General features: G+C 41.1%; 1 protein-coding gene across 4 annotated transcripts in view; it reads left to right on the top strand.

Annotated features, from left to right (window-relative positions):
• The window catches only part of DYNC1I2 (dynein cytoplasmic 1 intermediate chain 2), a 459,267-nt gene that overhangs the window by 216,030 nt on the left and 227,781 nt on the right, over nucleotides 1–15,456 (top strand). For all 4 annotated transcript variants that reach the window (XM_078681574.1, XM_078681573.1, XM_078681572.1 and 1 more), the window contains one exon: nucleotides 149–264. In XM_078681574.1, coding sequence (XP_078537700.1) covers nucleotides 149–264 — 116 coding nt within the window. The remainder of the gene's footprint in view (nucleotides 1–148; nucleotides 265–15,456) is intronic.

The raw sequence follows: 15,456 nt of genomic DNA, 5'->3' as shown, positions 1-15,456 counted from the left end.
CTTTTTTTATATACTTGCTTATGAATGATGCAAGATATTTTCCTGCAATTCACTATTTACTTGGGTGTACTTTAAAATGTGCTTGTTAGAAATGCAAAACCATGTGCAAAATAAGATGTTTTCTTCTTTTCTTTCTGTTTTGGTGCAGACGAGGGCAGGTTAAACTTGCAATGGCCAAAATCACACAAGTTGACTTCCCACCTAAAGAAATTGTAACATACACAAAAGAAACACAAACACCGGTTGTGGCTCAACAGAAGGAAGGTAATTAGATCATGAGTAAATGCTGTTGTACACATGTCTTCACTCAGGAAATATTTCTCTTCATAATGGTCAATACTGATGTTGGCAGTAGAAACATGTATTTATTCATATCTATGTGATGAAATCAGTACTGTTCCATTCCCTGATGTTCATTCTAAGTATTTGGGTTCAGCCCATTCAGTTCAAACTAGTTGAACACATAGAACATTAGGCTAATTTCACATAACCTATATGCCGAGTTGCCTATACAGTGAGTTACTTGTTTGTAGACTTTGTAAAAACATGAGTAAAAAGAGCACATGATGAAGCTTGTGTTGTGCATGGAGGCCACTTTCCTTCAGGTCACCATCGACGGGGTTTATTGTCCTAGACTTTTGTCTGATAGCCTATCACAGTGTGTCATCATAATTTTCCTCTGCACAGTAGCTAGAAATATCTGACCCCTTGCTTAGCGCTGCTGAAAAAAACACCACCATCACTGTGCCACCAATGTATTCTCCAGTTGTTACTAATTTGGGGTATCGTCTACGTGCCTTCACAACCATCATGCTCTCCATCCTTTTATATCCCTAGAAGCTCACCTTTGAACCTTTAAGGCATCCTAAGATGGCTGCCCCTCCTAATATAATCCAGCATCTCAAAACTGCCTTCTATCTTCCCCAAGGCACCTGCAGCATTTCTCCTGAAGAATTCCAAAACCATGACTCCATAAGCAGCCTCTGTCGCATCATTCTCCACCTCTCACATTTCATTCCCTACCTCGTCCTGCTTTTTTCAACTCTCAAAGCTGCCATACAGGCCCTCTAGTTTTTGTTCTGTTCCACAAACAGCCAAATAGCACTCATGAAAATTGTTTTTTGGCCAGATTTAAAAACCATGAAACTAAAAGTCAGACAAGCAGAAAGGAAACTGTGATTGAATTACTCAACAGGCTCTTAATATCATGTATAGAGACATCCTACAATGCAGAGTTTCATTCAGGAGCTATCCAGTAATAAATGGGGTTTACTTGCAGCATCCACAGTCTCCCAAAAAGTAATTGAATGCATGGATTTGACCATGTACACTGAAAGCAATAAAGTACACAGCAAAATCCATTGTAAAACCGCATTCAGTTAAATTCTACATGCTACCAGCTGGCACCCTAGAACTACTATTTCCAAGGGGGGAATACACGAGATAAAGGAGAAACTGTAGCAAAAATGAATACTTCATACAAAGGTCTGAGGAAATTCCCACTAGACTAAGCAATATAGAATACAACTTGTCTTCCTCGTCCAAAAACTTGCAAGAAGTTCAACATATAAACTGAATGAACCTAATACAAGACTCGAAAAAGATTAAGAGCTCCTAACCTCAGATTTGATTTATTACTGAATATTACAATGGTCATCATTACATTTGGAAAATATTGCAGAGACATTGGTCATTATCGTCAACTTCAAGATGGCATTAAGGAGTATTCTAAGAGGAATTTCAAAAGAGCACATAATCTGCGACTAAGACTGTCAATCGTTTTTCTCAGATGAGAGAAATAAACGAGGTACATTTCTGGACAACACCAGAGGCTTTTTCACATGTAAAAATGTATCTGTTTGCAAACTGAGAAAGAACAACAAAATCAATAATTAGTTTACCTAGATATCAAATTAAAGATTGGATAAACTGTGAAAGTACATTAGTATGGTACAATATGACATGCCCCTGCAAAACACATATCAATGCAACCATTAAACTACTTAAAAACAGGATTCAAGAACATTACAAAAATTTACAAGACCTTACTGTTGGTTGAACATTATGAGGACCACCATCAGCATCAACAAACATTTACGTTCCATGGTATTCAAAAATCCAAAAAACATCTTTAAGAAGGCAATCAAGAACTGATTCTTCGTAGACGGGAAAGTGCACAAAATTAAAATTTTCTAGAGTAAGACTGGGCCTGAAACAAAGTTGGTGAGTTACAGATGTGTTTGCTTTGATTTACCATCTCAGTCAAGACTCATTGATCTGGGATGTGATGATTTAATTCTTAAGATAATAGTATGGGTTTTGTATTCATCTGAATCAATCTATATTGCTGAACTCAGTATGTATATGGGAACTTATAACCATGTATATAACTAAAACATGGAGAACTATTTATTTGGAGATGCTACATGTATATTATTATAAGTCTTTTTTCTATTCCAGTTTTCTTCAACCATAGTAATTCTCTAAATTGGTTTATGGACATGCAATAGGATCACATGGGGCACTTTGCCAGCAGCAGAACAGGGCTAACACTCAACAGAAATCCTTCACGTACTAAAAGTCTTACTTTGGGATATTGTAGAGACCACCCAGTTATATCTCCAAATGACTCTTTAAGTTCCCAGTGATGTAAATATCTTTAGAACACAACATTAAAAGATGGAGCCTATAGTTGAGACTGTCCCAAGGTCATGCAAAGACCCAGAAACTTACAACGACCATCTACACAGTGACCTACAAAGCTTTATTCAACACTGGTATGTCCAAGGAAAACAACCACCAGGGCCGATAAATGTAATTCTATTGAAACGTTTTTTCATTCTCGTTTTTCTTTCTTTCGGACCATTACACATGTAAATTTAATCATTCCGCCTCTAGACATTTTGTCTTACTAAGTAGCACGTTTACCATATACTCAGACACTTGATAGTTGTTCTGGACCTCATCCATTTCTAAAATAACTCCCAATAAGGCACCACTTTTAAAACTGATGTATGTAATAATATACTCAAAGTAAATTACTTTGTAGATGATGCTAAAATCTCTACCTTTGCTTTGAGAGATTCCTAAATAACATAGCATTTTAAGATGGTGACAAAAAATATGATAGTCCCCATGTCAAGCGTAGACACAGAAACTAACGAAGGGCTAGTTATTCACACAGTAATCCAGGACAGGTTTCTATAAAAATGACGTCCAAGGATAACACTGGTGGCGCACCCTCATGAACTGCAAAGACTGCATCGGAGCTAAAGGCAGCCTGGCCTACATGAGGTAAGCTCTAGTCACTTTCTGTTCATTGGCAGACTCATGTCATCGGTTCCTACTTGCACAGAGCGTGATTTTAACAAGTTACCGTAACATTTAGGTGACTTAAACTAGATTGTATTGCTATGACTTAAGGACATATCCAGTATCTAAGGAATTTATTTTAATACTTTCATCAAGTTAAAATTATTCATTTTTACTGGTTACTTGCTTTTCCAGAACCATATGATAATTGGGCATATTAGTATATCCATGATCATTAGTAACCTCCTTAGTAACATCTTCTCATTTGCAATCCCTTGTTATTTGTTCCTACTTGTACAGAGCCTGTTTCTAATAAGTTACAGTAAACGTTCTGTTACCTAAACGATCTGGAATTGGTTTGCTTCAAGACCCATTTAGTAGCCAAGTATCATGTGATACTTGTATCAAGATAATTCTTATCCTCTACACTTATTGACTTCTATTCCAGAGCCATACATTTAAGCGCTTAAATCAAACTAAGTAATAACAATTTCCAGGATCATTATTATTACGGTAACGTACCAGTGGCTATTGCAATTGTCATCTTCAAGGAAACACCACAGTATTCATTCCAGCGCATGTTAATGCTTAATTAAGCAGCAATAAAATTAATACTTAGAATAGCATACACCAATATCTCATAGTAATCTTTTTGTTTTTTCTTTCACCCTTCACCAACCTAACATATAGACTTAGGACTTAATATAAGGTACAACATTTAGCTGGCTCCCTATCACAAGTGCAGTGTTGTCAAAAGGGTGCAGCTCACACCTGTATAGTAGGTCACTCTCAAAAAGGTACAACAAACTAAATGCAAATAAATCTTAATAGTTATTAATAACCTTTACCAGTTTTCACCATTGATAAAACCCCAGGCCTACGTGGCACATAGAGGGTGAAAATGTTTTGGCTTTACTAGAATTCATTCATCTGCAGTGACTACATACCAGAACATTAATTCTTACCAAATGAAGCATTTCGACTTGTTTGTACATGTTAGGGAAGGAACATTACATACTGGATTTATATATGAAGCACTAATGTAAGAGTGGAAAAAAGGCAATACAAATCTGTCTTTACAACCTAATCTCTCTGAAAAATATATATATATATTTTTTACTCTGTACGATTAAGGAATTAATTGTTAATATATTAGCAACATACTCTCTATACAATGGTGTCTAAATATCATTATGCCACACAGATGAATATATATATATATATACAAAAAATTCAGGAGGCCAGTAAAACACGCATTTCTCTCAAAAGATTACATACATCCACAATCTACCTAAAGGGCTTTTCCACATTGTTGGGCAACCTCAATCACCCCATGCCTCTAAATTCTGTCACCCACCTCATTAGAAAACTATATGATGAACTACCCTCTTATTCTGAGGAAACTAATAATAAAATCAGGGTAGAACTATTTGCTCCTTTGGAAAAAGTTATGATACATACTTCCCTTACCAACTTCTGAGGTTTTACTCATGAGTTTCAAATCTGTTACTGCCTCGCAACTGACAGGTATTATCTGTCTAACCTGTCTCAAAGGGTCTTTAAATTATCTTTGGCTGCCGATTTATATGAAACCGCTTTGTAGCTATCAATAGAAGACCATCTGCTGAGTTTCATTAGCTCTCTTTCTCGGAGTATAGTTTTCCCGAATGTTATCTTTCATATAGTTACATGATTGAATTATTCCCTGTCTTCAAAGTGTGAATCCTGTGGTATACTTAGAAAGCAGTGCAGTGTTATCCACAGGCTGTAAGGGCTAGAAAACATCAACTTTATTATCCTACTCGCATCATATATAAAAAAAAAAAAGGAGCAAACATCCCCCATCAAGACTGCAGCACCCTGATAACTACTTCCTCAAGGGTAACCATACCTCAGATTTTCTACTGCACTTCATGTAAACTGAGTCTGCTCAATTTAATTCCGAAAAACCTTGAATCTTCAGCTACTTCAATTGTCACCTGAATCAAGGTAAGAGTAGACAAGGTATCGCTCAAAAAAAGAAAATGCTGTCAACACGATTGAACAGTCATCGATGACGAGGCACTGTCAACAATCGGGATATCGTCGGCGAGGTCACCCACATCAGTAACAATGGCAATGACGTTGACTGCTACATTGACGATCCCCGCTGCAGCGATGGTCGTTTCACCATCAACTGTAATCCAGTTGATGATCACTTCCATCTTACAGATGATATGGCCCAGTCAAAGAAGAAACCGTCAATGGCACAGTCGACGCTGAATAAAAATCATGTTGCTATCAGAATAAGGTATTACCATGCCATTGATGCCAGAACGTACCTTGCCTAATAAGGTTTCGCCTCTGCCACCAAGCCAGTTATGAGATGTTGAAGATTCAGATGATGATTGCCCTTGTGGTTCGGCCTACAGTCTATGGAGTATATGGCATATTTCCCTTACATATATTCTCCTCCTCATGCTGACACACAAGAAACACATAAGCTTAGACCTATTCAGTTCCTCTAAGAATATGGGCCTTTCAAGCTTGAAGACAGTACCATGAGTAGATCGTGTAATTCCCAAGATCTTTTGTTAAAGACCTATGGTTTATGTTGGCTGATTATTACAAAAGGTTCCCAGAGCCTGCAAAGACCAGATCACCAAAACAACCATTCTTACAACCATAATCACCTAAGGCTAAATACAGTCCTTTAACAGTAGATGAAGAGTCCTTTTGAACCCCTACACAAATCTGAACAGAAATATATTTGATGGACACTGGCATTACTGTCTGCATTAACATCTATAAGTGAAATTCAAACCTTTACTTTCAAAGAACCTTATATGCAGTTTAGAGATGATTGGGTCATATTAAACACAAATCCCGTATTAATTTCAAGAGTTCTGTTAGAATTTCACTTGAAACTAACTTGTATTATTGTAGGCATTCTTCTAGAATCCTAAAGATGTCACAGAAAAAGCATTTCATACACTAAATATAAAAAGATGCCTTAAATTTTATGTTATAGAATAAACAAAACAAATGCCAGTACTGCACAATTATTTTTACCACAGTGTAGACAGACACTGATTGAAACAATTGTCCGCAATAAACCACTTTTTCTGTTTCTTACAACTTTACAACTTTTTATTTTGATTCTTTTTATATCACCTTTTACTTGGGATTTATTTTAGCAAAATTATACATTCAAAAAACGATTGTTTTTTCAGTCTTTTATCTTTTTAGGAGCTCCTTTGAATCCATCACTCACACTCACTTTCTAAAACAACTAAACCTTTGATCACCATGTAAACAGTGTCAGACTCTTACTCTAAAGTACCTACTCTTCACATCCATCCATACACTCAATCTTACCGCACTCACACTATGCCCACCTTAGGACTATTTTGGTACCCTTTACTTGTGGTGAAGCATCAGAAATTCAAATATTACTAACAAAATTCAATATATACAACATGTATGTACAAGAAAGCCTTCTGTCTAATGTAATGAAACTTGAAATTTAAAGCACAGCTTTAGTCAATACATAAGACAAAAAATTAAATTGTCTCTTACTAAACTTTTTCTCGTAACCTTTAGAACACTTCTCAACTCTCACAGCATTGCTCACTCACCTCGAAAATCACAAATGAATACGTCACGTCTGTAACCAAGAATAAAATGAATCAAAAATTTTTCATTTTTATCTGTCTATTACCGTGATTGCAACAAAAAGTAGAAAAATCTGTGGAAAAGAGAAGTATTTACATGCCTTCCATGTTGGCTTTAGATGTCAACTGAATTGTTGCTGAGCTTGGCAATTCATTACCTGTTTTAATCATGGTGGATCCTATTGTTCTTTATTGGTTGGAACAGAGGTGTAACTGTTAGAGTAGTAAGCAATCGCCATTAGACATAGAAAGGATTACAACATTCGGTCACCATGGTTGCCAAATAAAATAGCGCATATCCTCCAAAACCAATTCTGACATGACTGCCGGATCTAAGTTAGTCAATGAGTTAATTCAACATCGGGTTGCAACCATTTAGAGGCGCAGATGCGAACTGAAGCAGTTCAACCAAGAGCTGCACTATAGTTAACATCAAGCGTTTAGAATTGCTACCACGGAGTTTCATCTTTTACAGACGCGGGACCTAACCGTTACACCTCTGTTCCAACCAATAAAGAACAATATGATCCACCATGATTAAAACAGACAATGAATTGCCAAGCTCGGCAACAATTCAGTAAGGCTTTCCTCTTTCAAAACAAAACATAGCATGTTGAATGTCTACCGCAATTGTGTTCTTCCATCATAAAGCAGAAAGACCTTTGCAAGAGAAAGTGAGAGCCCGTTCTACAAGGAGTGTTACCACTACCGTTTTGTTTGCTTGTGTTTCTAAACAAGACATCTGTAGAACAGCAATGTGGAAGAATAGACACATGTTCACTCAGCATTACTGTTGGGTCTCAACAATACAAAAATAGCGGCAGTGGGACTGGTGGTTTCTACACCATCATTTCTAATAAGAGGATCCTCATCCTAAAGTCTGTACCCACACCTGCACCAATGATCTTATTTGTAATATATTAAGTGCTTTTTCAAATTACAACAATTTGTGGGTTAACATCTGGTAAGCAAGTTGTTTGACACATTCCAAGCCAATTTAAGATCCAATTGTGGTACTGGGTAATTGTTCTTTAAGTATTAGATAATCTGCATAGACTAGTGGATAATGTTGACACCACTGCTGCTTTTTTAGTTTTAAGACCCTGCAAAGAATGCTTCCATTTTTAGAACTCTTGCCTCCACCTCCCAGTTGTTAATGCAGTGATCCAGACTAGAATTTATTATGGTAATGCCATTTACCTAGCCTCCCCAGCCAACTGTTCCAATGTCTCCAACTACCACAGAATGCATCAGCCTGTCGCTAGTATGATGCTCCAGATGTGATCATATTACTCGAGTTCTAATGTCACAACACTGGTTCCCAGTCTGACCTGTAGATAAACGTTCAAATCTGTGGTCACCATAATCAAAGCTATCTACCAAAATACCTCAGCCATGCTGGCCTCTAAATTCTCATGGATGAGACCTGCTATATGGCTGCGATCTGCAAGCCGGTTCCTTCTACAAATTTGCAAACCAAAGGTCTCTAACTATGGAAAAAGAACATTCTTTGTTTCTGTGCCCAGATTTTGGAATTAGCTACCTCTGCGCTCGGAATCCTGTCTTGTGTTTAGAAAAATTATGAAAACTTGTCTTTCTAATTAATAATATTTACTTTGGTTTTTATCTTAGTTATTCTTTTTTCACTGCTGTGCCTAACGTCTCTTTTTTGTAAGTTAACTGTAGCGCCAAGAAGTTAAACTTTCTGTGCTTACAAATGACATTAATATAACAACATTGTACCTGTCCTCTCATTAAGCTCTTAGAAGGTGTTGATGGCTCACCCAACTTTGACCCCACTACATCAGGGGTTCTCTACTGTCTTACTCTTCTGGATGCTCCTAGATGAAGCATCACATGGGGTAAAACAATCCTCCTTCTACTTGTCCTTAGCAGCCTTGTTGGCCTCTAGTGGTCACCCAGCAAGTATCAGAGCTCAAGATTTTTCCTCCCCACCACCAAACAAGGCTTCTTTGTTTGTGTCGCGAGCATGGGTCACAGTCAGCAACCTCCTAAAGATTTGGTTGCAGTGCTTATGGCACCAACAAACGTGTGCCAGTAAGTAAAAATGTCTAATATCAATACATTAATAAATACCGTATATTCAAGCCAATAAATAATACTACATTCAATCATAGTCATCACATTAAAAGTGTTAATGATAATGTGATACATAATCTAATTTGGATATAGTTTATCATTCGGTCATGGGTGAAGTCATGAGCATTGTTGATATAAATGTATGTGGTATATATACTGTGAACGGAGTTGAAAGGCATTGGAGGTCAGTACAGTGTCCATGGCACAGACAGGCAGCATGTGATTGCTGACTTCTAAGGGCAAATTGAACTGCCACTGCATCATTATGTTGTTTTCTTTAAAGAGTTGTATTCCAGCTGTTTCGCAAATTGTGTCCGTGTTATTGCAGTTCTGATGGCCATGGGGATACTGTTGAAGATACTGTGTGCGTAGATGGAGAAGGTCTGTTGCCTTGTTTTTTGATTTGTGTCCTACTTCTTCTCCTGTTTGATGATGTCCTAGTTGTGTATGTGCAGGGAGCCTCCGGAGATAATGAGCTTATCTGCCAGCTGGGCAAGGGTGCCACTCGTAATGACTTTGCAGCTGACGCAGTTGATTTTGAAGATGTTGTGGGCTTTCAGGGGCAGCCAGTGAAAATGTATCAGCGTGGACCAGATGTAGCCATATTCTTAGACCCTTGAGGCGGTGTGCTCTGCTTGTATGATGCCCCTATAGGGGCCATTGTGGAGAATGGCAATGCCACCATCCAAATGCAAAAGCAGAGGACTTGGATAGCAGTTCTGAAGTCACTTTCTGAGAGGAACAGTTTTACTTTCTAGAGAGCTGGTACCAGTCTGCCTTAGTTTTTATGGAGATGTTTTCCTTCATGCTCAGATCAGTGTCCAAGGTGAAGCCAAGAGAAGTGGCAATGGATGAAAGTTTGAGTTCAGATCGTCCAGGTTCATGTTGAGCCAAGCTGGACTAGTTGTTGCTTGTCGTTCTTGGCGAACATTATGGTTTAGCATTGGATAGGTTCTCTACATCTAAGGTGAGGTGCAAGCAGTGTTTTGAGATGTTTGATACCATGAGCTGAGGAGACCTTCATATACAGATGTGTGACCTCTGCATATTGATGAAGTCTGATGATGTCATCTATGAGCATAGCCCGCAGAAAGTCTGTTTTAAAAAAAAGAAATGGGGTTATTAGTTGAGTGGTGTGAGTACCCACCTCACCTAATAATTACAGTCTCTGTCAGGGTGAACCACTAAAGTCACTAATTAAACCTGAGCTCAACCCCATGGTACCTATAGAGTAAAATGTTGTAAACAAAGTGACAAAAATACAATATAGGCATCTGGAGGTATGAATTTTAAAGTTTTAAATAGAAATAGCTCCAAGAAGCACAAATTACTGATGATAGTCAATGGTTTCGGTAGAACACATCCTAGGGCACAATTTTGACACTGACCACAATGGAATGCAGGCCAGATACAGGACCAGGTTTGTCTTGTTCAAAGAGTTTGCCTTCTGATTTTAGTCCTTTAGGTCACATTCCACCATAGGAGTACACTTCTAAAGCCCCCAGTTGAAGCAGTTAGAGACTCTGAGGATGGGAGGCAGATGCCAACAGGAGAGGCCCGGTTCCTGGGGCTAACCCTACCCACTATGGGCATTTTCAAAAAACATTGGGCTTTGAGTGCTGGAGTGCCTGTGGGGAGTGTACTATGGTAATCCTTGTCTCCACCCACATCTATGCCTACAATCTGGTTTGAAGCCCGTCCCCTGTACCCAGAACAACCTTAGAGACTAACTCTGGTAGAACAAAGCCGGGTTTTAAGTAACCAGATGTGGGATACACAAGAATTGTTTTGCCGCCCGTTTCCCTCCTTTGATGTGCACCCCAAATGTTATATGCAAGCCCATTAGACCTGTCAGACAGGTTTCAACACTGTAATGTCAAAAAGAGGCCTACTGTGAATGGGGCCTGTTTGACTGGAAGGACAAAAGAAGTGCCATGCCCAGGTGTCAGCTAATATTTGAATGTGCTAGGGGAGGCCTCTTTGAAATGCACCTGGAGTGTCATTTGAAAAACCCCAGCAGACCTCTACAGCAGGATGTGACGCTCAAGGAGGATTTGACACTTTGTCAAAAATGATCCTCACATCCCCACCATGCCTATTCAGTCAGGTTCAGATGGGTTGCCTGTGCCCATTCAGGTCAGCCTGTTGTTTGCTCGTGGCCGCAAGTTCACACCACATTCATGCCTACGCAAATGATAATTACTCGCTGGCAGAAGTCGAGAGCAAAATGCAAATTTAGCTTCCAGAGACTTCAGGCAGGACAAAGTTAACTTTCTAAAGTCCCCTTTCCAAAACATGTATGACAAATCAGTCCAAAATAAAAATGTTAGCTTTTTCCTAGCCACAGATTGAATTTATATTTTTTCCCTATGCTTTACTAGGGAACAGCAAACCGTGCTACAGTGAAAACTAAATAGCTGTTAGGACCTTTTCACTGTACGGACTTGTTTAACTTTAAACATTTACATATCCTACATTTAAATACCCTGCACCTACCTTTGGGCAGTAGGGACCACTTAGGAGTGACTTATTAACCTTTAAAAGGAAGGTTTTGGCCTATCAAAAAAGGGGCTGTTTTGACAGGTTGCACTTGCAGTTTAGAAATGTGCATCAAAGGTACACTGGTAGTTCTGTAGGCATGCTTTACAGTGCCACTGCAGTGGATGGATCAATGAGTACTTCAGTCCAGTGGCTGCATTTAATTTAGATGCCCTGGGTACACTTGGTACCACATACCAGGGACTTATAGGAAAATTAAATAAACCAACTGGGTGTTTATTATTTATTTTATTTTAAGTTTTATAGAGCGGAATCAGACCCGTGAGGGTATCCGAGCGCTTTACGAGATTGAAGGGTGGTATACAATAGATTTAGGAGGGGAGGGTACTATTGGGGTAAAAATAGGTAAATACAATATATAAGCTAAAACAAGCAGTACAAAGTCCCGGATACTTTTGGGATAAAAAAATAGGTAGATACAATATACAAGAAGCACGCAGTCTCAAACTCTTGGGTGGGATACAGGAGTGCAGGGTAGGTATCAACCGTAAAAGCCCTGGATAATGCCAAAGTGGTGGGAGGAACAGATCGTTGAGATGATTGTAATATGATTGTTATGCGAGTAATTAGGAAAGTTTTAGTCTCCTTTTTAAAGCATGCCAAAGATGGAAGTCTTCTGATGGCGGGTGGGAGGGAGTTCCAAATTCTTCGAGCAGCCCCCGAGAAGGCCCGGTTGTAGGTTTTTTTTTCCAGAAGCGTGCTGGTTGGAGCAAAATGTCTCTGGCAGATCGGGAATTTCTGGCTCCTCCGGATATCACGAGTTTCTGGGCGAGAAATGCAGGGGAATGGAAGTAAAGAGCCTTGTGAGTAATGCAGGCCAGTTTAAGTTGGATTCTGGCCTAAAGGGGAAGCCAGTTCAGAGCTTTAAGGTGGGGAGAGATGTGGTCGAATTTCTTTGAGCCAGTTAGGTGTCTGGCGGCGGCGTTGAGTCAAAAAGTCAAAAGTCAAAAAGTCAAAGTCACAGAAACTTATTGAGCGCACAAATCACCCTAAGGTCTCATGGCGCTTACGTGCCTCCAGTAGGAGAATGGTCAAAAGACTGAACCTTGTTAATTTTGGTCGAATAACCATGTTTTTAATTCCTTCCGGAAGCGCTTATGTTCAGTAATGGAGATAAGATGGGACGGCAGCTTTCAAAGGGGCCAGAGAGTTGTTGGGTAGCCATGCGAGAGGAGAGCATCCATATTAGTCGGCAAATGACTAGTGCCTGGATTGCTGTTTTTAGGTCGGAAGTGTCGAGGAAGGGCTTCAGGATTCTTAGTTAACTCAGGTGAAATCTGGCTGTTTTGGCCATCGAGTTGATATGGCCCGCATGTTCAAGCTGCCGTCAAGGGTTATTCCAAGGGATTTCGCAGAGTACACAATGGTAGGAGGGCAGTTTAGCGCTGTGATAGCCTTGATCCATTCCTGGATGTCTGGATTGGTTTTGGGTGGAGAGATTAGAACAAACTCAGTTTTATTTGCGTTAAGTTTGAGCTGGTTGGCGGTGAGTCAGTGAACAGTCAGCTTCAAGGGTGTATACCAACTTGCAGAATGGGTAAGTTTCCAATATCCATATAGATGTTTAAGATGGCAGAGTACAAGAGGAAATCTTTAGGAGTTCCATAGGTGATGTGGAACTTCTAGTACTAGTAGTCAGTTGGACTAGATGTAAAATGAACTGGTGTTGGTTGGATAGGTTTGAGGAAAACCAGTGAAAACAGTTTCCCATGAATCTCATTCAACGCTTCAGGGTGTAAATGAGGGTTCGATGGTTGACAGCATCAAAATCAGCAGGGATTTCAGTAATATGAGGAGACGTGGATCATCTTTATCTGTGGTCAGTTGGGCATCGTCTATGATTTGTAAGGTAGCTGCTCCATTCCAGTGACGAGTAGATGAGCAATGTGCCTGTAGTTTACAAGGTCGTTAGGGGAGGGATGGCTTGTTCATAGAAGGGTTTGATGAAGGAGGTGGCTTTCAGGAAGTGGACGATGTCAGTGACAGAGGTTTGGAGGATTACCATTGTGAGATACATTGAATAGGAGGAGGGATCAGAGAAGAGACAGGTTTGGTGTTGGTGTTCCTTGGGGTCGTCTGTATTTTTGCCTGGAAGAAATAGTTGATGGCATTGCACTTCTCTGTGAAGTGTGGGATAGGAGGGCGAGGTAGAATTGAGTGCTTGATTGTTTTGAAGAAAGTTCTGTTTCTGTTGGCAGCTTTATTAATGATGTTAGTATGGTATTTGGCTTTGTCTGACAGGATGAGTTGTCTGCTGTATATGCGGAGGGATTTTAGTAGTGCAGTGATCATGGATTCTATTTTTCTTCCATCTTCTTTCCTGGATGCGGAAGAGCGTCAGTTGTCCATGGTGACAAAGGTTTCAGCTTGCAAATTTATACTTTTGCTTAGAGTTATGTGTTCTCAAGGGTTTCCAGAAATATATAAAGTCATTTAGAATGGTGTTGATGACAGATGCGGAAGTAGCACAGTAAGATTAGTTTCTGCATTTGTTGCCTGTGGAGAGTCTTTAAACTTTCTGAAGTTTTATTGTTCGCTTTTGGATTGAGCTTGTTGTGTTGGATGCTGAGGAGGATGATTGGGATGGTGAGGTCCTGGGGTGTTTGAAGTTGGCAATTAATGATTGGTGATGTCCAGAAGATGAGGCCCAAAAAGTGGCCTTTTCATATCTGCCACGTTTCCTAGGTCCATGCGCGATGTGCTGCTCTGGTCCAGGTTTTTGTCTATGAATTCTGGGAAGTGTAGTCTATCAAACCCTAACTATAAAAGCGCAGGCTCTGTCTACAATCGGCACCTGTTTCCATATGATACGCTTGTTGAGGAAAGCTCATCCTTTTTCTTCCTCTTTCGGCGATGTGAACCCTCGTTCCGGTACTTATCAGCAGATTAGACTGTGGCAACTCTGTACTCGCCTCTGCAAATCAGACATTACTATCCTAACTGCACGTTGTTCCAAACCCTGCAGCCCATCTAATTTGTAACCTCCCTTCTGAGGCTGCCTCCACACCTCTTCTGATATCCTGACATTGGTTGCCTATAAGGAAAAGAATAATCTTTAAAATCTGCTGCCTGGAGGGCGTGGCCAAGATGGCGGCGAGGTAGGGAGCAACTTGAGGAGCTCCCGCCCGTCGTCCACCACATATAGCGGCGTATAGCTTCTTGGTGAGCTGCCGACCGTCCGGAGCTGCAGCGGAGTGCATCCTCGAGCCCCCCTGGCCCTGACTGCTCCGGAGGCTCCGTCGCCGACTCCTGTTGGTGCCGGAAGCAGCCGACCGCTGGGAACCGAAGCAGGCCCCGCAGACAGGGGCAGGCCGTGAAGGGGTCTGCCGAGGCACGCGGCCCGCGAGCGGGCCTAACTTCAACGCTAGCACCGGAGCGCTGCAGGCCCGCGCAGGTGCCGGGACCGGTGACCCGGGATTGGCCCCTCACTGCTGCCAGGGGCTGGCGAGAGCGTCCCGGCATGTCGCACACCTGGCGTGGCGGCCGGTGCAGAGCTGGACTAGTGGTCTTAGTCCCGCGGGGAGGCCCACCGCGCTTGAGGGCAAGGACGCGGCCCAGCAGCTCCAGACGTCGGAGGTGATGCGGCGAAAGGGGCATCGGACACGGGGGGCGGCTGGACCCCTGGAGCAGCATTTGGACCCCAGCGGTGGGTCCGGGGAGGGGCCGGCCATCACCCCAGACCCTGGCACAGAAGGAGCGACCACGCCAGTGGGCCCCAATGGCGGAACCAGGGGCGTGTACAGGGGCCCAGCGAGTGAACCCACGGCGGTGAGAACAGGGCCACCAGCCGGGGCCCGGCGAAAGACCTGACCAAGACACGCAGTGCAGGCCA

The sequence above is a fragment of the Lissotriton helveticus genome, chromosome 3_1 (assembly GCF_964261635.1).
Source record: "Lissotriton helveticus chromosome 3_1, aLisHel1.1, whole genome shotgun sequence".
Lineage (NCBI taxonomy): Eukaryota > Metazoa > Chordata > Amphibia > Caudata > Salamandridae > Lissotriton > Lissotriton helveticus.
This window is presented reverse-complemented; position numbering and strand designations above follow the sequence as displayed.